Source organism: Mastigoproctus giganteus, chromosome 12 (genome assembly GCF_048544385.1).
Source record: "Mastigoproctus giganteus isolate SK-2022 chromosome 12, ASM4854438v1, whole genome shotgun sequence".
Lineage (NCBI taxonomy): Eukaryota > Metazoa > Arthropoda > Arachnida > Uropygi > Thelyphonidae > Mastigoproctus > Mastigoproctus giganteus.
In genome coordinates, this window is record NC_143586.1 from 17,459,415 (window position 1) to 17,479,946 (window position 20,532).

General features: G+C 34.1%; 1 protein-coding gene across 2 annotated transcripts in view; it reads left to right on the forward strand.

Moving 5' to 3' along the window:
* Positions 1-20,532, forward strand: part of LOC150076737 (lysosomal alpha-glucosidase-like) — a 154,263-nt gene that overhangs the window by 101,031 nt on the left and 32,700 nt on the right. For both annotated transcript variants that reach the window (XM_090386529.1, XM_090386528.1), the window contains exons 9-12: positions 3,645-3,847; positions 13,461-13,594; positions 14,036-14,187; positions 20,152-20,300. In XM_090386529.1, coding sequence (XP_090242655.1) covers positions 3,645-3,847; positions 13,461-13,594; positions 14,036-14,187; positions 20,152-20,300 — 638 coding nt within the window. The remainder of the gene's footprint in view (positions 1-3,644; positions 3,848-13,460; positions 13,595-14,035; positions 14,188-20,151; positions 20,301-20,532) is intronic.

The following is a 20,532-nucleotide window of genomic DNA, read 5'->3' on the forward strand; positions in this document are numbered from 1 at the left end:
TTACTTGGTGCCTTAAATTAAGCCAATAAAGCATCTACCTGATTTGATTAATTTTTTAAAGTTGAAAGCTGTATAATTTACATATAAATTATAATTTATATAAGACCACTTTTTGGGTATATTTGCAAATGTGTAAAATGTCTATTGTCTTACCAACTTGTGGTCAATTTTTATGAATTTTGCAAAATTTTATATTTTGATGAAATTTTATACTTTGGTCTTTTAGAAAGATTTGTCAAGTCATCCATTTAATTAAAATTTGACAGAAATTCATCAGTTTTTTTTTAATAAAATTTCAGTTATCTCTATGTTTAAATGGATGTATGTGTTAGATGTTTGGGCATTACTTGATAAGGACCAACGCCAAAGTTTCAGCATATGTTCTTTTAGTCTTAGGAAGGTTTCAGGGTTAATTTCATTTCAGTAATATTGAATTTTAGAAAGATTGAAGTTAAATAAGCTTTCTTCTCTATACTGGAGATCAGTTTTTAAGAAACTAAACTAATGGGGTATTCAAGAAGCACTAGAGGTTATGCAGAACAAGATTTATCGAACTAGAAAGGGGAATCTAGTATCTCATCAAAAACTATGGACAGGATTTTCACACAATTGGGAGAAAGTCATATATAGGAGAAAAAGAATGAATCAAAGAACAGAACCTTAGGAACGCCAACATTAGTTGAAAAGCTGAAGACAGAGTTGCCTTCGAATTACATGCAATAAACAGGCAGTCAGGAAACTCGCTACCCACTTGCAAAAATCATAAGGCAGACAAGGTGAAAACATGCTTAGAAGTTCCTTATGGAAACCCTATTCGGAAGCCTTAGAAATTTCAATAGCAATTGTTTAAGTTTCTCCAGATGTTTCCATGTAATTTTTCAATAGGTGAGTATCATTAGCTAAGAAGTCACCAGTGAATCTGAAACTATGGAATCCATACTGATTTTCATTAAATAGATGAAAGGGCTTAAATGCAATGGAACAGTAATTGAAAGTCAGGATTTTTCACTGTGAAAGGAAAAATACCAGTGGAATAAGAGAATATAAAAAGGCATCACAAAACATGAATTAACTGTGACACATAAGTTTTAAGAACAAGTGAAAGTACTTTCAAGATCTTTAGACTTCTTAACATTGATTGTTCACTATCCTTCTAATCTCTTTCTCTAAGAAAACCAAAAGAGGCATTGAGAGTATGTTTGATATAGTAGGAGTTTTACCATTATTAACAGTGTAAGAATTAGAGGAAAAGTAAGATTCTAATAAGTCATCATCATTTTTAGATGAATTTTCAGTGGAACCATATAGAAGTAACAGACATCAGAATAAGATGGAAAGAAGTTGCATCCAATGGTGTAGAGATAAGATCAGAATTTTTGGGAAATGACCAGAAGGCTCAGCTGTCATTTGGTCAGGAGGCAAGTTTCATGCTCTTGAACTTTTTAGAATGAATTTCAGATTTCTTAACTTGTTTACAACTGCTGAACTATAATATGCATATAAAATGAAGCTGGAAATTTTTTCACAAGCCAATTGTGATATATCCTGAACTGCCCACAGCACATGTTTTGGGAAACCATCTGTGGTTTAAATAAAGGATGAGAGTTTTGAGCAAAACAAGGAATGAATGATTCGATCCCTTCAAGAATAATATTGCTGACATGTTCTGGTAAGTAATAGGATCAGGAAATTTAACAAAACTAAGAATGGCAGAGGACAAAAGTCTTTTGGATAAGGTTCTACAACAAGTTAGGATTGTCTGAGAGATTCAGTTAGGATTGAAGGATTGTCTGAGAGAGGCCAGGAGTGTGGTAAGATTGTTTTGTATTCTAGTAGTTAAATGAATGAATTGTCTAAGGTATTAGGAGAAAAAAAAAAGCCTCAACATTTCTGCCACCTGGTAGCTATGTTCATTCAGCTAGAAAATTGGAGCCAGCTGAAGTTATGAACATTAAAATCACATTGATATTTTGAGTTTGGAGAGGAATAGCGAGAGAGAAAATTAATTTTTCAGAATAAGAAAAGAAGATTTCATATTAGGAAATCACTGACTATCAGAGCAAAGATACTTCTTTAAGGTATCATCCTTAAAGCAGAAATAATCTAGATCAAGTACTTAGAACAAGTAAGATGAATGGTAGTCATGGAATCAATAGTTGGAATTCTATCAGAAAAGTTAAGTGGGCTTAGAAAATTGTAAACTTTGTGTTGCCCAAGAATATCAGGCAGAACTATGTATATTTGTACATGTATCTGCCTGATATTCTTGGCAACACAAAGTTTTATGATATGCCAGGCATTCAGTTTTATGATAAGCAAGATATTTTTCTGACCTGAACATAATTTGGTCTTGACAGTATCCCTCAAATTCATATTATTCAGGGGCACCTCCGTAGCCAGGTGGGCAGGAGTGGCAGTACGTAGCACACACTCCTTGATTAGACCGGGATTCGAGCCTGTGACCACCAAATACGGAGGATGCGGAAAGCTCAGGGAATGACCACCGCATATCCCCGGAGCAATATGGCCTTAGTTGTTAATGCTTCTAAAAACCAAATAACAACAACAATAATAACAAATCATATTATTCAGGCTTCTACAATCACAACTGTCAGAGTAGAGGCAGCAAGATTTTTCAATAACTGAATGAGATGCCACCTAGAGCCACCTTTGTTCTGTATGGTATCTCATAATGTAAGGAATATATTAATCTTGCCGTGGTGCCTTCCTCAAAGGGCCAGATTCAAGCTCTGTGATTAGAGCTTGAATCATAAATTTCTTATATCAATAAGAAATGGGAAGATGCTGGAGTTGTGCACCAGAAGCTTATGATAGCTTTGGCCATTTCATGTCTGTTTAGCAAACTATTATTATTGCATTCAGTGATGAAAGTCATCTATCATCTTGGATTGTTCGGTATCACACAGCTTGGCTGTTCCATTGTGGGGGTGTGGATGCTGTACCTTGATTCCTGCCTGAATTTCACTTTCCATATATGAAGCATTCATAGTATTATGGCCCTTGCACAGTCTCACCAATGTGTAGAGCAAGGCAGAGGATTTTGCTGTTGCAAAATGACTGACTGTCATTCTTTACACTACACTCTCATGCAAGATGTGAATATCAGTTTATTAGCATTTAGCCTTCTCAGTGGTGACCACAGCTATAATCAGGCAAAGAATGCCTACAAAAAAACTTCAGGTACCATTGCCATTATTATTCTTGTATTTAACTACCTCATTGCACCATAATGCCATAATTTTGTTTTCCATTTAGGAAGAATTCATGTTAATACATTAAGTTAACTTGCAAATTTTCAGTCTGTATTTTTGCAAATATCAGTGCAAAGATGCAGTGTTTGTAGAGAGTGAACTGAGGAAATCCTCCAGAATTTGCATATTTTTTAATGGGTTAGTTTGTAATTGCACATTTATGGAATTTCATAAAATATTATGTATTTAAATAATTGAAAGCCCAGAATTTTAAAGAGGTCTTTTATAAGTCTTTAACAGAATTCTTTAAAATTTTGTTTTACTGATTATTTATGTTGGTTTTATAAGGTCTACATTGTATTTATAAATTTCTTCAAAAAGAAAGTAAAAAAAAAAATTATAAAGCATTTTTTTTCTCTCTATTTTTTGTAGGATATGAATGAACCAGAAAACTTTTATAATGGAACTGTTGATGGGTGTCCCTTATATTCATCTCTAGAACATCCTCCATATGTTCCAGGAAATGGGGATCCACTTTATGCAAGCACCCTCTGTATGACTGCAAAACAGCATATTTCAGTGCATTATAATGTTCACAATTTGTATGGGCTCACACAAGCCATAGCCACAAATATGTGAGTGTTCATAATGATACCAATTTTTTTTTTTTTTTACAGAAATTTATACTATATCCATTATTCTTTGAGCTTCTAATTGTGAGTATTTCATTCAAAATTTCCTAAGCATTTTAATTTGAAATATTGTAAGATAATATTTAGAATGAATACTGCTATAGTATAATTTTTTTACCAAATTTTCTAATTCTACTATTTAAAAAATATATTAGAGAAATGTGGTCAGAGGACTAAAAAAGAAGAAAAAAATTTCAGAAACACTTGTGTTTTTTCAAAGCCTTGAAACTCATACAGTTCTCTAATTTTTCATATTTATTTTGCTTTTTCTGATGTATATACACTGGTGGACAAAAGTTGAGGTTTAACCCCTCCCCAGAACATTTTTTTCCAGAAAATGTACCATAACAGATAGACTTTTTTTATTTTACAAATTAAAAGTATGCATCATGCAAATACTCGTATAATTTTTTGTGTTTTTTTTATAAATATTTTAGTAGAAAATACATGGGAATAATTAACCCATTTGGGCTATCCCAAGTTATCTCGTGTATTCCAAAAAGTTTGCAAATTATACAGATTTTTTTTTAATAAACTAGCGCTTCAGCTAAAAGAAAGGAACAGAAAAACACTCTTCACTAATCATTATATAAATAAATTTAAAAAAATAACTTCGCTTACGTGCGGTAGTTCAAGAGGATGCCGAAATATTTTTTGATATAGTTTTCTAATTGGTTAACGCTTATCAGTATTCAGCATTTAGGATGGCAAATTTTATTTTGTTTACTAGTGACACATAGGAATGCACGTTACTGTTCTGACATTGCTGTACAATAAGTAAATATAAGTAAAATGAAAGCCAGTCGTCTGCTGCCAGACGTAAGAAAATCCCGAGAAATCTCGGGATTTATCTGGCTAATTCAAAATTAGCAAGATAAATGCTCAAGAAAATATGTTTCAATCCTAAATTTGGAGGTATTATTGTTTGCTTCGGGTATTATATCAAGATATCTCGGTATAATCCGTGAAGGGGTTAAACAAGAAAAGTAAAGTGCAGTAGTTTGAAAAATTACTATACTTCAATAGAAATTTGGTATGGAAGCACACTTTTATGACACTTTTCTGTACCATGTGGAAACATATCATTTCTGAAATATGCAAATTAGCTCTCATGCATACACGAAAATGAATATCTAGTAGAGGAGTTTTTAAACTTTAATTGGAGATATGGTAACAACTGCAGTCTTATACTGTTAATAAGATTGTGAAAGAGTCCTGACATTAGTGAAGCATGCTCTTTCAAGAGAGCAGTTTGGAAAGAATGAACTGACATTTCAAAATTGTTTTCTCCAGAGCACTCTGTGCTCAGTGGGATTCATTTCTGGAGACTTTGATGGGCACTTTATTTGAGAAACATCCTTACTCCACTGAAAGTCCTCCACCAGTTGTTGCTCTTCAAAATCGGGAGGGGGTTATTATTTATTATTATAGCAGCTATATTTTCCTTTCATTTGGTCCTGAACATTATGCCTGTCCTGCTGTCAGACTATCTCCTCTGTAGCAGGTCCTTTTCATCTCCCTCTCTCTGCACATACAGGATATAGTTCAGTGGAGAGATATTCTATCCTGAGAACTTAGAAGAAAGTCTTGTTTTGTTTCTTTAGGTTAGTACCCTGTTCCTGAACCACATGCACATTACATGTAGTTATGTTTAACATAAGGAACTTTGTTTCAGCATTAGCAAGGGCACAAGAAAGCAAGCTTATATAGCATCAGCCAAAAAAGAAAAAAAAAATACACAGACCCTTCTCATTTCACCCATCCACTGGCTCCAAATGTTTGTCCAGTTCTGCTTGAATCTGTTTAAGCTATCAATTTCTACAATGACAGATGGAAGTTTGTTCCAGCAGTCAATCACCTGCTGGCTAAAGGCAAACTGCTGCACATCTGTCCTACAACTGTCTTTCCTCAATTTGAATTTATGCCCTCTCAGGTGATTATTCTGAGCAAGAGGAAAAATCCCATCTGCATTGAGCATGCTCAAGCCATTCAAGGCTTTATACACCTCATTCAGATCACCTCGCAGGTGCTTAGTCTCTGGACACTGTAATTTGCAAAACTTAAGCCATTCTTCATAAGAGCAACCCTTTGTTCCATTCACTAATCTTGTTGCCCTTCTCTGTACTCATTCCAACAGTTCTACATCCTTCTTAAAATGAGCCTCCAAACCTGTATACCATACTCAAGGTGTGGCCTGACCATTGCCTTATACAAGGGAAAAATCCCTGCTAGAAAAATTCCCATATATTATTGACAAGACACCATGAGCTACTTTTTCAGACCATCAGCACTGCTCAGAAAATTTCATATCTGCCTGCACAATTACCCCCAGGTCCTTTTCACTCTCTACCACTATCAGCGTAGTACCACACAGTTGATACGTTACTCTGGGGTTACTGCTTCCCATATGTAGTACTTTACATTTGTCAATGTTAAACTTCAGTTGCCACCTTTCAGCCCATCTGCTCAACTTTTTCAGATCCTGTTGCAGCAGCTTACTGTCATTAGTGTCATGAACAACCCTGCCAACCTTTGTATCGCCTGAAAACTTGGACATTAAGCCTGATATACCATCATCAATATCATTGATGAATACAAAAAACACAAAAAACAACAGTGGACCTTTAACGCAGTTAATGGACTTTGCCCTTGTAGAGGTCCCATGCTGTACATGTGGAGAGATCGAAACCTGGGAACACCTCATGTATGACTGTCAACAATACGAGGATCTCAGGTGCATTCTAATCGCGAGTATAAGATACCTCCCCAGAGGGCAAGAGTTTCACCTACTGGATTCAGAGGAGAAATACAGAGCCCTGACCAACTTTGCTCAAGAACTCTTCTCAAGAAGGAGAACGCTAAATACAATACACCAGGAGTGAAAGACAGCCAGCCAGATAACAAATCAAAACATCCTTTCAGACACACCCCGGAATGATAATTATGTGGAAGATGCTAGCTGTCTTGCCTAGGAATAGTGACTGTGCACTCTCTACAAAGATACAGACGAACACTGGAACCAAGAAACCCTGCCTATATACCAACAAATATGACACCTAAGTGAAACTGACAAATGTACTAACTGAAGATAGAGAACCAAAAATAAAAGACATTCAACTTGGACGGGACACTGTCTCACGAGTGACTCTACTACCGGACATGATCTTATGACTACACTACGACTGCTGCAGCCTCACTGCCATGTAGCCACTGGCGATCTGTACCAGCTCCCTTGCCCAGCAGGGAGAGGAGGAGATGGTCTTCCTGTCTCCGTCCTCCCCTGCCACCCCCATGTACTTCACCTGGTGAGGCATGGGCATGCCGTACTGACCACCTGGGGTTGCCTTCCTTATCGACCCCATACTTCTGTCTTCCCCCCTCCATTCTCTTCCCCCTACTCTGACTAATACGCCAGCGTAAACCCCACACAACTAATTAAAATTAACAATTTCTAAATTGAAACCTGAACCACATTAATCTCTCTGGGCTTTTTCTAAACTTAAGTGCCCCCCCCCTTTTTTTTTTTCAGATCCTAGCTGCCGAAATCTCAGTATATTAGGTGGCAGGACCAGCTAGAGTATATATAAGCTACTGGATTCCTGGTCTGCCTCCACAGGGCGTAAGTGGGGCAACGTTGGGCCCAACTGGGGTTCAGTGGCTAAACGACCAGAAGATCAACGGTACACGACACTAAATGATCCAAGACCCACACACTTTTAAATCTTTGGCATTTACAGCGTACTGTAACACACCACAACGTAAACTATGCGGAGATGAGGGAAACCCCTGGTGCCACTTGACCCTAAATACACTTACCTGATTACTCATACTGTGAACAATTGCTGATTGTTCACACAGTATAATTGTCAGTGAATTTGTGCTGTAAAAGCACAATAAAATGTCACTATATAATGAATGCCAGTTACAAAATATTCAGTATAATGAAATCATTTCTCATCTTCTGCTGATTTACTGTGTATCTCTTTATAAACTTTTCATTTTAATGAATATCGCTGTAGCGAACTATCAAGTTAGTACAATAAATATTCATCCCGCTATGAAAAAATATGGCCATTATAATGAAATATGTAAAAAAAACCCCAAAAAATCCTCAAAGTATGATGTACACAATTTTTGATCTTTAAAAATTAGAGTGGGTCAGTAAATCAGATGTCAGTGTCTTATAATGAGGATTTTAATTTTCCAGATATTTTGGTTGGTCACTCACACTAGCAAGACTTTTGTGGATTTGTTGGATAACTGTTTTCTACAGCAGTGTGTTAGAGAAGCAATAAGAGAGAGCAATACTCTTGATCTGATTATCCAACAGTGATTCTTTGTGTATTAAGAAACTGCAGATAAAAGAACCACTAGGTGGCAGTGATCACAGTATATTGATATGTGGGATTTACTTTAAGATGTAACTACCATTAGGGGTAAAGGGAAGGAGTTTTTGCGTTCATCAAGGAGACTAAGAATGGTCTCAGACAGTTTTAAATTCAGTACAGTGGGACTAACTAATATTATTACCAACAACAAATTCTAACTGGAAAGCATTCAGGGAAATAATCATAGAAGCTATGAGGGTTTTTATATCAATTAAGAAATACTGTTCAAGGTATAGGCCTAAATGGATATCAGATGATCATTTGAGACACATGGCAGATATGGGATGCATATAAATTATCAGTTGATACAGTAGCCTATGGTAGTTATTAACTAGTCTACAATTAAGTAACAGGAGATTAGGCAATCCAAGGCAGATTACAAGAAGTCTCTGGCAAAGAATGCCAAGAAAAGCAGCAAAGACATCTATATTTATGTTAAAAATAGAAGGAAGGAACTGAATCACATTGGTCCACTTGATGTCGATGGATTAACTGTTGATGATCCTGCAGCTCAGGTTGCTGACAGACTGAATAGGTATTTTGCATCTACATTCACATGAGAAACTCTTTAGGGAGGGGATGCCAGAAGTTTATCAAACTCTAACAGGGATGATTTTGTGATAACTGAGAGGAAAGTGGAAGAGATTGTTGAAGCTAAACATAAAAGAGGCACTTGGGGTGGATGAGATCTGTCCAGTTATTTTAAGGCAGGCAGCAAAGGAGGTAAGCAAACCCTTAGTCAAAATTATGAGAGCCTATTTGGATTCAAGGGAGATCCTTGTGGACTGGAGGTGTTCAAATGTATCCCCAGTTAAAAAAGGGAAATCAAAGGATAATACAAGTAATTATTACAGACCTGTTAGCTTAACTTCTGTTCCAGAGAAAAAAAGTCATTGGTTAAAGAAGTAATGCAGGATCATCAAGACAGGAGGGCAGTTATACTTCAGTCACAGCATAGGTCTGTTAAGGGGAGATCATGTTTGACCAATTTAATTGGATACTGTGATGTAGTAACAAAACAACTTTTTTGATGCAAAGAATAATTTTGCTATCATATACTTGGATTTTTTTTCAACAAAGCTTTTGATATTGTTGCCCAATAAAAGACTGCTGCTGCTGCTCAAATTGGAACAGTGTGGCATTAGGGAAAGTTGTTGCTATGGATATAGGGATAGTTTAATGGGAGAAGGCAGAGAGTGATTATCAATAGACACTGCTCTTTGTGAGTTAATGTTATTAGTGGAGTCTCACAGGGTTCAGTGATGGCCCATTGTTTTTTTTCTGTATTTAGTAATGATATTGATGAGGGTATATCAGACTTATTGTCTAAGTTTGCAGATGATGCAAGGTTGGCAGGGCAGTTAATGACAGTAATGAAGGTATGCTGCTGAAACAAGATCCAGAAAAATTAGGCAGATGGACTGAGAAGTGGCAACTGAAGTTTAACATTGACAAATGCAAGCTGTACTGCATATGGGTAGTAGTAATCCCAGAGTAACTTATCAACTGTGTGGTACTACCCTCAGGGTTGTGGAAAATGAAAAGGATCTGGGGCTAATCATGCAGTCTGATATGAAATTTTATGAGCAGTGCAGACAGGTGCCAGGACATCTCATGGGGTTTTGTCAATGATATACAGGAATTTTGCTAGAGGGATAAAGCAGGGATCCCATTATATACGGCAATGGTCAGGCTACATCTTGAGTACAGCATACAGCTCTGGAAACCTCATTTTAGGAAGGATATAGATCTGCTGGAACAGATATAGAGAAGAGCAGCGAGATTGGTGACGAGAACAAAGGGGTGCTCTTATCAAGAAAGGCTTCACTTCTGCAAATTGCTAGTGTCTGGAGAATAGGCACCTGTGGTGTGATCTGATTGAGATGTTTATGGCTTTGAATGGATTGAACAAACTCAGTGCTGCTGATGAACAAACTTAGTGCTGATAGGATTCTTCCTCTTGCTCAGACAATGCACATGATAGGGTATAAATTAAAATTGAGGACAGATGTTGCAGAATACAGACGTTTGCTTTCAGCCAATGGGTGATTTATTGCTGGAACAAGCTTCTATCCATTGTTGTGAAAGTGAATAGTTTGAATAAATTAAAGGAAGAACTAGACAAACTATAGTAGGGGATGGATAGGAGAAATAGGATTTTTATTTTCTTGGTTGATGCTGTATAAGTTTGCTTTCTTGCATCATGTGCCAATATTAACATCTGGTAATGCTGCACTGATTTACTCACTGAACAGTTAATTGCCTGTTTGAGATGTGGCTTTTCACATGTCTGTTTCCTGAAGTCTTACGCAGAATTACATGTTTGCATGCAGATTTACTTAGTATCATGAGCATTGAAATTATGTTTTTTTATGGTTTTGTGTGAAGAATTACACAATTTTTTTTTTACATTATATTGCCTTCTGGTTGTGCTTATTACATGTTTACAAATTTGAAAATGGAAGAGACTGTAGTTTCATGTTTATAATGTTTTTCTTGTTTTCCAGGCAGAATCAATAAAAGTTTTGTTTCATTGAAAATAACAATTATAAAAAATGCAATTATAAAATTATAAAAAATGCAATTTTAAAATTTTTGAATTTTTAATTAGGAAAATATAAATATTGCATTTAATAAAGCAAGTTCTGGTGTAATTATTTTGTAATAATTTGTAAATTATTGTTCTGACATTTTTTTACTGCATTTCACTATAATGAAATTTCGTTATGGTGAATATATTTTGTTCGCCCACAAAAATTTGTTATGCTGTATAAAATGAGTGAACTATACAGATTAAAAATATTCAACAGTTTCAATCCCATAGAGTAAAAATTTTTTTACTTTTCAAACTACAAAGCCAGTATGTATTATAGTTTGAAATACAAACTATAATACATACAAAAAACTTACAGCTCTTAATGGCAAAATATTTGGTACAAACACATAATAAACTTAAACAAATCAAGGTGCAACTATGATTCTGGTCTTCCAGAGCTAAGAAAAGACAAAAAGTGATATCCTAGCCTGAGTCCAACTTTCACAAAGTAAAAAAAAAAAAAAAACAACCCTGTGAATTCCTCCCATTTTAATATGTGAACACGTCTTTTTTACATAGTATGGAAGAACAATGATCATAACTATTGTACTGTGTGCAAGGGTAAAGAATTGCTTTTTGTCAGTGCATGTATAAAACATTTAATTAACTCTTCTTTTCCGTCTTATTAGCAAAGGCAGAAAAGATGTCTGTTCTTATGGTAAAGTGTATTCTCCTTGATTGACCCTATTAGAAGCAGGAACAATGGAACTTATTTTCATCTCTCACAGATTTGCAGGAACCTGGGGTAGATTGGGATCTATCCAGTTATATTAAAGGAGGCAGCAAAGGAACTAAGCAAACCCTTAGCTATAATTATGAGAGCATTCTTGTACTCAGGGGGAGATCCCCACAGACTGGAGATGTGCAAATATATCCCCAATTCACAAAGGGGGATTGAAGGGTGACATGAGTAATTACAGACCAGTTAGTTTAACTTCTGTTCTGGGTAAAATAATGGAGTCACTGGTTAAAGATGCATTGCAGGATCATCTAGATAAGACTGCAGCAATAATTCAGACACAGCATGGATTTGTTAACAGAAAGTCTTGTATGACAAATTTGATTGGATATTATGATGTGGTTACAAAGGAACTGGATGCAAAAAATAATTTTGATATCATATACTTTTGTACTTGGATTTCATGAAAGCTTTTGACACTGTTGCTCATGGAAGACTACTGTACAATTGGAGCAGAATGGTATTAAGGGTAAGTTGCTACAATGGATAAAAGGGTGGGTGAGTGGGAGAAGACAGAGAGTGGTAATCAGTGAATGCTGCTCTTCATGGACTAATGTTATTAGTGGAGTTCCACAGGGTTCGGTGTTGGGCCCACTGTTGTTTTGTATATTTATCAGTGATATTGATGAAGGTATATCAGGCTTAGTGTCGAAGTTTGCAGTTGATACATAGGTTGGCAGGGTTGTTAATGACAGTAATGGCAGTGTGCTACTGCAACAGGATCTAGAAAATTTGGGCAGATGGACTGAGAAGTTTAACATTGACAAATGCAAAGTACTGCATATGGATAGAAGTAACCCCAGAGGAACATACCAACTGTGTGGTACTACACTTAGGGTGGTAGAAAATGAAAAAGACCTGGGAGTAGTTGTGCAGTCAGATATGAAGTTTTCTGAGCAATGCAGACAGGCTGCAAGAGCAGGTCATGGGGTTTTGTCAATGATATACAGGAACTTTTCTTGCAGGGAAAAGGAGGTGATTATCCCTTTGTATAAGGCAATGGTCAGGAAATTCCTTGAGTACTGCAACAGGTCTGGAGGCCTCATTTCAGGAAGGATGTAGATTTGCTTGAGCGTGTACAGAGAAGGGCAACAAGATTGGTGAGGGGAATGAAGGGATCCTCTTACGAAGAGAGGCTTAATATCTGCAAATTGCAGCAGCTGGAGACTATGCACCTGTGCAGTGATCTGATTAAGGTGTATAAGGCCTTGAATGGGTTGAGCACGCTGAATTCTGATGGAATTCTTCCATTCTCAGATTATGAACCTAAGGGGGTATAAATTCATATTGAGGAAAGACAGAGCTGGAACAAACTTCCGTCTGTCATTGTGGAAGTTGATAGCTTAAAAAAATTCAAGGAGGAACTGGACAAACATTTAGAGGGAATCGCTGTGAATTTTTTTTTTTTTTTTTTTTTGGCTGATGCTACATAAGCTCATATGCTTGCTTTCTTGCATCACATGCCACTATTACCTTTGCAGGAACTGACGGATGTTTTTGAAAATTAAGCAAACTTTGTGGAATTTCTCACCCTTTTAAAGAAGATACATAACCTTACTTTTTTTATTTAGCCAATTCGTATTGAAATTTGTTACATGACCAGTACTATACAATAAGAACAATATGGTTGTTGTTGTTGTTGCTATTATTGCAAACTCCTTATCCCAATAACCACAGCATGAATTTGTTAATTAAAAATATTTTTAAGTTAAAAAAAGAACTTAAATAGTAGTAATCAGTTTTGTTGTTGTAATAATTTTTTTACACATTTACTTATCAGTTTCTTTATTTTTATTTATTTTATTTTTATTGTTATTTTTTTTTGTGTTTCAGTGCTTTATCAAGTATTAGGATGAAACGACCTTTCATTATTTCTAGATCTACTTTCCCAGGTTTAGGTCGCTATAGTGGACACTGGAATGGAGATATTTTCTCCACCTGGGATGATATGAGATGGTCTATATCATGTGAGTGATTGTTAATTGGTTTGTAGTCATAATTGCCTTGTTTTCAAAGTATCAAGCCATTAAATTATATTCAGACATACATCTAACTGCTGTACTAAACTTAAACATGCTATTCATTGGAAAAAAAATTACTCATCTTTAAAACAGAAGTATAGATTAAATATGGTGGCAGACTGATTTAAATGTGCTTTTATTGGGAAATGCTGGTACTTAATTAGTTTCTGATCAACTATTTAAATATCAATATTTTCCAATACAAACATTTAAATCACCTGGCCACCATATTTAATTTATGCTTTTGTTTAAAAGATGACTAAATTTTTTTCAGTGAATGTGTTTAAAATAAAAGGTTTTCTGTAGGTGTAGCATGTGTAATAATCAATAATTGCTTTTTTGTGTAGTGATAATTGTATTACTAACAGATTTTTTTTTTTTGTTAAGCGATAATAAACTTTAACATGTTTGGAATCCCACTGGTTGGCAGTGATATCTGTGGATTTCATGAAAATACAACAGTTGAGTTATGTGCAAGATGGTCAGCCCTGGGAGCCTTCTATCCATTCTCCAGAAATCATAATGATCGTGATACCATAGTATGTTCTTATTCACTTTTTTGGATAATTGTTATCACATCTTAATTTAAAAAAAAAAAAAAAAAATTTTTTTTTTTTTTTTTCCAAATTCCCTAATTATACATTTCAGCAAATTTTGCATTTATTTGATATGAGTTATCTGTTAAAGCGATGAAGAGTTCCTATATTGAACAATGAACTGTATAATTGACCAGTTGATAATTTATTCATTACCAAAGTTACATGTATAAAATTTTGTAATACTGAACTTTTATTTATTGTAGGTAGATTTGTGATAATAAATATAATGTGATAATAACATTATAGTAAGTTAAGAGCAGTGTCTTGTAAGAGGATACTATACCTGATTGGAAAAATGCTTCATGCAATAATTGAAATAGTGTTCCATTGTGTTGTGTGTGCAGCTGGGTACTGTATATTTTTAATGCATGAAAAAAAACATTAAAATAAAGCAGTGCAAAATACTGTAATTTGATATCCACTGTTTCTTTGAGAAAATCATCAATAAAATAAAGGAAGTGCAATGCATGAATTCCCTAAATTATCTAGTTTGATAAAACTTTGTTATTTAAGCCTATCAGTATTTAATTTACTCTTACATTAAGCCTTGAAGATGAATCTATAACATTACTTATTGAGTTGTGAATAAAATATTTTTTTAACCTTCAGTATAAAAATATTAATCTTAAAAAATTTAATGGTAGTCTTTACTCTTGTGGCACATTCACGATGTTCATAATGATTTTCCACAATATTTCACCACTTTCATAATGAGCTCTATCAATATTCAACATTAAAAATAGTGCTTTTAAGTATACAGTGTATATGGTTTATCATAAATTAATGAACAAGATTAATGTGCTCATATATTGATGAATTACATTAACAAATATGTAATATGTATTTAACACCAAAACTAAAATAAATTTAGTTTTAAATTTTAGTTTTGGATAGAAGGGTATGATACCACAAAATTGGGCAAGCATATATCCAGAAGTTGATTAACTCTATGCTAGATTTTTGAAAGGCTGTAATTGCAGCTCAAGGAGGAACAACAAAATATTGAGGACCTATTTTGCTGATTTACAGTACATAATACTATTATGTTAACTTGTCGTTTCAGTTTGTACACATAAATGCAATAAAATATATGTTTGGTTGTCATGATTGCCATTTGCACAATTTCTTATGTTTCCATTAATTGTGCATTTTACCCTTTGGGAAGATATTTATGGCAGTTAGGTATATCAGGTGGAGTCTTTTTATTGGATTTCATTCACAGAGATATATATCCCATCTAACAAATGCATTTCGAACATTTCTGCAATGAACATTTCGAACATTTCATAATGCAGCGCAAAACACATTATTTGCAAAATTCACAAGTGATGCAGTTTTTTTGTCCGCCACTGTATATATTTAATATGGAAGTCATTTTCTTTCTTCAGTCAGTGTGAATGATAAGCTTAACTGATCGGGCTGGAAGTGCTCTCAAATTGAAGGTATTTCTTCCTGGGTGTGCACAAAGTTGTTAAAATTTAAAAATTCTGAATAGTTTTATTTTACAGAACAGGCCAGTTTTATACTACAAACTAGAATAATTCAACATTCACTTCATTGATGGAGCCATAGGAAGATGATGTTAACTGTTAAACAAACAGTTGTCTAAGTTGATAAAGCATTTTTTTCTTGATTAACAATTTGCACTTTAACTATTTAACTGATTAACAATTTGCATGTTTGCGCAATCATGTCCTTTGTTCCGAAAAAAAAAAAAAATAATAATAAAATTCTGCTACCAATTGCAAAATTCTCTACTAGTGCTGTCTATCTTAAAAGAAAGAACTAATTGTTAGGATTCCTTCACAGCTCACTATATGTGCCCATGTTGCACAAGCGAGCCTATACACTCATTGCCATTTGTTATGTTTAATATGTTTAGAACTCATCATTTTATCATTATCGTTATCAACTTCAAGTTTATTTGTTTTTTTTTTTTTTTTAGGTTATTTAAGGTAAGTAATTTAAGAATTTAGAAGTATGTCACAGTCAAAATGCTACTCTGCCTGGTCGTGTTGAACATACCTTGCAGCAAAGGAGAAACTTGAGATTCGTGTTTCTGCAAATATATTTGGGATCGTTTTGAAAGACCAATACCGAATACATTTACACTTATATATTGATACTACATGGGTATTATATTTCTTTAGGATAGCTACAGAAAAACTCTGCTACCAGTTGCAAAATTTTTGCAATGGTTTGTTTGTTATTTGGTTTTTAGGGGCATTAGCCACTAAGGCCATATTGCTCCGGGGGGGGGTATGCGGTGGTCATTCCCTGACCTTTCCGCATCCTCCGTATTTGGTGAGCAATGGGCTCGAACCCTGGTCTAATCAAGAAGCATGTGCTACGCACTGCTGCTCCTGCCCACCTGGCTACGGAGGCACCCTTCGCAACTGGTACAGCTAGCTGTAACCATTTTGTACAATAGGCCTAACTTATTTGGTCTCAAATTGAAGATATTTCTTCCTGGTGTACAAAAACATGAGAAAATATAAAAATTCCAAATAATAAAAACTCCAAATAGTTTTATTTTACAGAATGGACTAATTTTCTCTACTAGCACTGCCTACTTTAAAAGAAAGAATAGTTTTATTTTACAGAAATAAGAAATGAGAAAGGATTTGACATGTACTGGCTTACTTGCTCACGACCAAACACTGACTACAATTCTTTAGGACAGCTAGAGAAAAACTTTGCTACCAATTGTGATATTTTTGCCAGGGGTACTGCTAGTATTTATTTAACATAATATACTGTAAAATAGTAAACTAATTGTGGGAGATCTGGTTTCTTTGGCACTTCTTTACTTTTTATTTAATTTTATTTTACTTTATTGTTTATTATTAGTTATTATTGTAAACTTCAAAATATATACCTATGTAAATCTAAGCGGACGCCATTACAGAATTTTTAGTGCGAACCCCCTGGAACACTTTTGTGAACCCTTGGTGATTCGCAAACCACCATTTGGGAACCTCTGCTCTAGTGAAAATAGAAAAGTTGTCTGACTGTAGAGTTTGTATGGATATTCATAAAAGTAATTTTTACTTTATTGATATTATTAGTGAGAAATTTTTGCAATTCTCACCATCTTTTTAACATTTTTTTTTTTTACAATTTTACAAACTATAAATTTAAATAAATGTGTATAATTTTTTTTATGGTACTCATAAACATAAAAAAAAAAGATTATTGGAACTGTTGTACTCCACTACTGTGTATGGGTTGAGAAACCATTTCTGCTGCTTTTGGTGTAGGAATTGAATTTCTGTAGCTATAATTTTAAGGAAACACATAGGAAAGGAGGGTTGTTCCCAAGAATAGAAGTAGAAGGGATAAATGAGGAAGAGAAAAAGTTAGTTCATTGAACTTGGAGCTGATTGAATGGATAGGAACTAGTTGATGCATGTTTTCAGATTGGCTTGAAAGAATAAGGTGTAATTATAGATGCTTATTCTGGGGAAAAAAAAAAAAACACACACACACACACACACATACATCAGAAATTAAATGTGATAGAAAGTGAGATGAATTTATAAGAAAGTGATCAATATACAACCTGAGTGACCTCCTTTGGATAGTCTTAGGAGTTTAGATGTTCTGAAGTCACTCCAAAATGTGGGAACGGCATTCCACGGTAGGATGAATTTGTGATTTTTACAGATTTACTGCCTGTTGAAGAAAAGTAATGCTGAGAACAAAAGAGAAATCTGAGTTTTTTTTTGTTTTTTTTTAATGCAGAGGAAGCAATATTAAAAAAAACTCTTAGATTTGTCTTTTGTTCTCAGCATTACTTTTAGAATGAAAATGTGTGTACATCTTGTTAAATGATAGCTGTGCACACTTTTTAATCTTAGTTAGCCTAACACAAGCTAGGATAGCCTAAACTAGAAAGAAATTTTAATGTAATTAGGAAATGATGTTACATGGTGATTTTTTTTTTATGAAATTTTTTTCTCTCTAAATAACCACTCTTATACCATGTGGGTTTTTTAAAAGTTAGTTTATTTCACTTTATTGACTAAATGTACTATACGATTAGGTAACATTTTGGGAACTTTGCCAGAACCCATCATGAGACCATACTTGGCTGTACTAAAGGAGAGAAAAACAAATTGTTAATTATGTTACTACAAACATCCAATTATCTATAATTTGTAAGTTTTATACAAATAAAGTAAAAGTGAATAAGAAATTTTAATTAGAGGGAAGCCAGTTGTTTTTTTTTTTTTTTTTTTATGTGAATAGCATAATCTGTAATATGGTCACCTGCATAGTAAGTTTCATCAGTTGCACTACTTCAAACTGATCAAATCAAATAAGCAATATCTCTTTCTATGTCAATAGGGATGTAATATCCAGTTGAAGGTTGCTGTTGGTGTTTGAAAGATCTTTTCCATTACATAGAAAACGATAAAAGTTTCCTCTCTAATATAATTGGAAGCCTAGAATAGAAGGATTTATGAAAGCAAGATCCTTCATTGGATCAAGGGCTGTTAAAAGTGTTAAAAGATAGGAGACAGAGAATAGTCATAAATTAGCAATCATTCTTAGGAAGGTAAGAATGCATGACAATAAATCAGTGATGATATAATTAGGCAAAATGGCATCTTACTGAATAATAGATACAAGTGTTGGAGCTAGGAATAACCAGTAGATAAGGACTTTTCTATGATTGGCTGAATTCAAGTCTTTTCTTAAACAGAATATAGCATTTTTTGTATTATTATTTTTTAATCCCTTGCTGATTATGGATACAAAAAAGGAAAAGCTGGTGGTCATGAAAAATTTTAAATTATGCACAAAGTGGATAAATAATTCAAACATTCCAGCATTAGAGATGCTATGAAAATTTGACCTGCAATATTAACTTTATGCTGCAAAATGTGAAAGTATTTTTTGAGCTCAGAACTGTAGAACAAAGGTGAAGCAAATAAGAGAATGAACATAAATAGCTTCTCATAGTGAACTGGAGAATGGATCGATGGAGTGGTTCAATGGTTCACAGGAATGTCTTCTGCAAATGCATTAGTCAATGGAATAATAATCGAACAATAATCGCCTTGAAATTGAAAATGATAACTTTTAAAAGCTTCCAGCAGATGGTTGGCCAGTTTTAAGTTGCATCATGGGTTTACATAACAAAATACTGTATTACTGATTAAGTAATATTATTTATTTCTGTAGAAACAGTTCCATATTTATTTTAATCATAAATATACAGAATATATGCATATTTATGATTAAACTGAACAGTTTCTTCATGTAATTTTGCATAACTCCGTTTAATGCAAATATTTTCTATTTTCTTAGATTAAATCTCAATTTAATCTAAGAAAAAGCCTCAGACACTCATTAAATCAAGATTTCAATTTATATATATATATATTTTTTATTTTGGACTTAAGATCAGCTTTCTTCTTTAATATTACATGAAAAACAGTAGTGAAGTAGTATCTATATATTACAGATATGGAAAGGTCATGCTTTGCAGCTTCTGAATGATCAAGGATGCATATTTTGTGGCCTCTGAATGAACAAGAATGCATATTTTTTTAGCTAAAGCTGAGTCAAAATATAATCATTCAGGCGACCGGGCTAGCTGAGTGGGTAAAGTGCCTGCCTGCCTGGCAACCCAAAGGTCGCGGGTTCGATTCCCACCTTGGGCTTGGATCAAAATACTACAAAAACCTTGGGAGGTGCATTATGGCCATAGACGCCTATGCGCCAAAAACTACCAAAAAAAATAAAAAATAAAATAATCATTCATTTAAACAATAAAAAACTACTGAAGTGTATGCTTTACTGTTTTACTATTTAAAATTGAAAAGTATGCAGTGACAGGTGTAATATTGGAATTTGGAAGTAGAAAGTATGTCATAAGGTTTAAATTTCTTATAGGACCAAGATCCAGTGGCACTTGGACCTGTGGTGACTAAAGCTGCTAAAGATGCCCTTAATCTCAGATATACATTCTTACCTTACTTGTATACACTTTTCTACAAGAGCCACATGTATGGAGAAACAGTTGCACGGGCACTATTTTATGAGTAAGTATTTTTTGTAAATACATGTGAAATTTAAAATTTATTTTTGAAGTTAATGTTCTTAATTACATATAATAACTTAGTAAAAATAAGAGCATGAATTATTAATCACTTCATTGTATGTGTTGATTTATTTTATGTTAAAAATATCATAAACTATAATTTGAAAAGTGTGTGTTTATAATGAAAGATTTTTGGTTTGAGTGTTGCTAATTTGAAAAAAATTAACATTTGA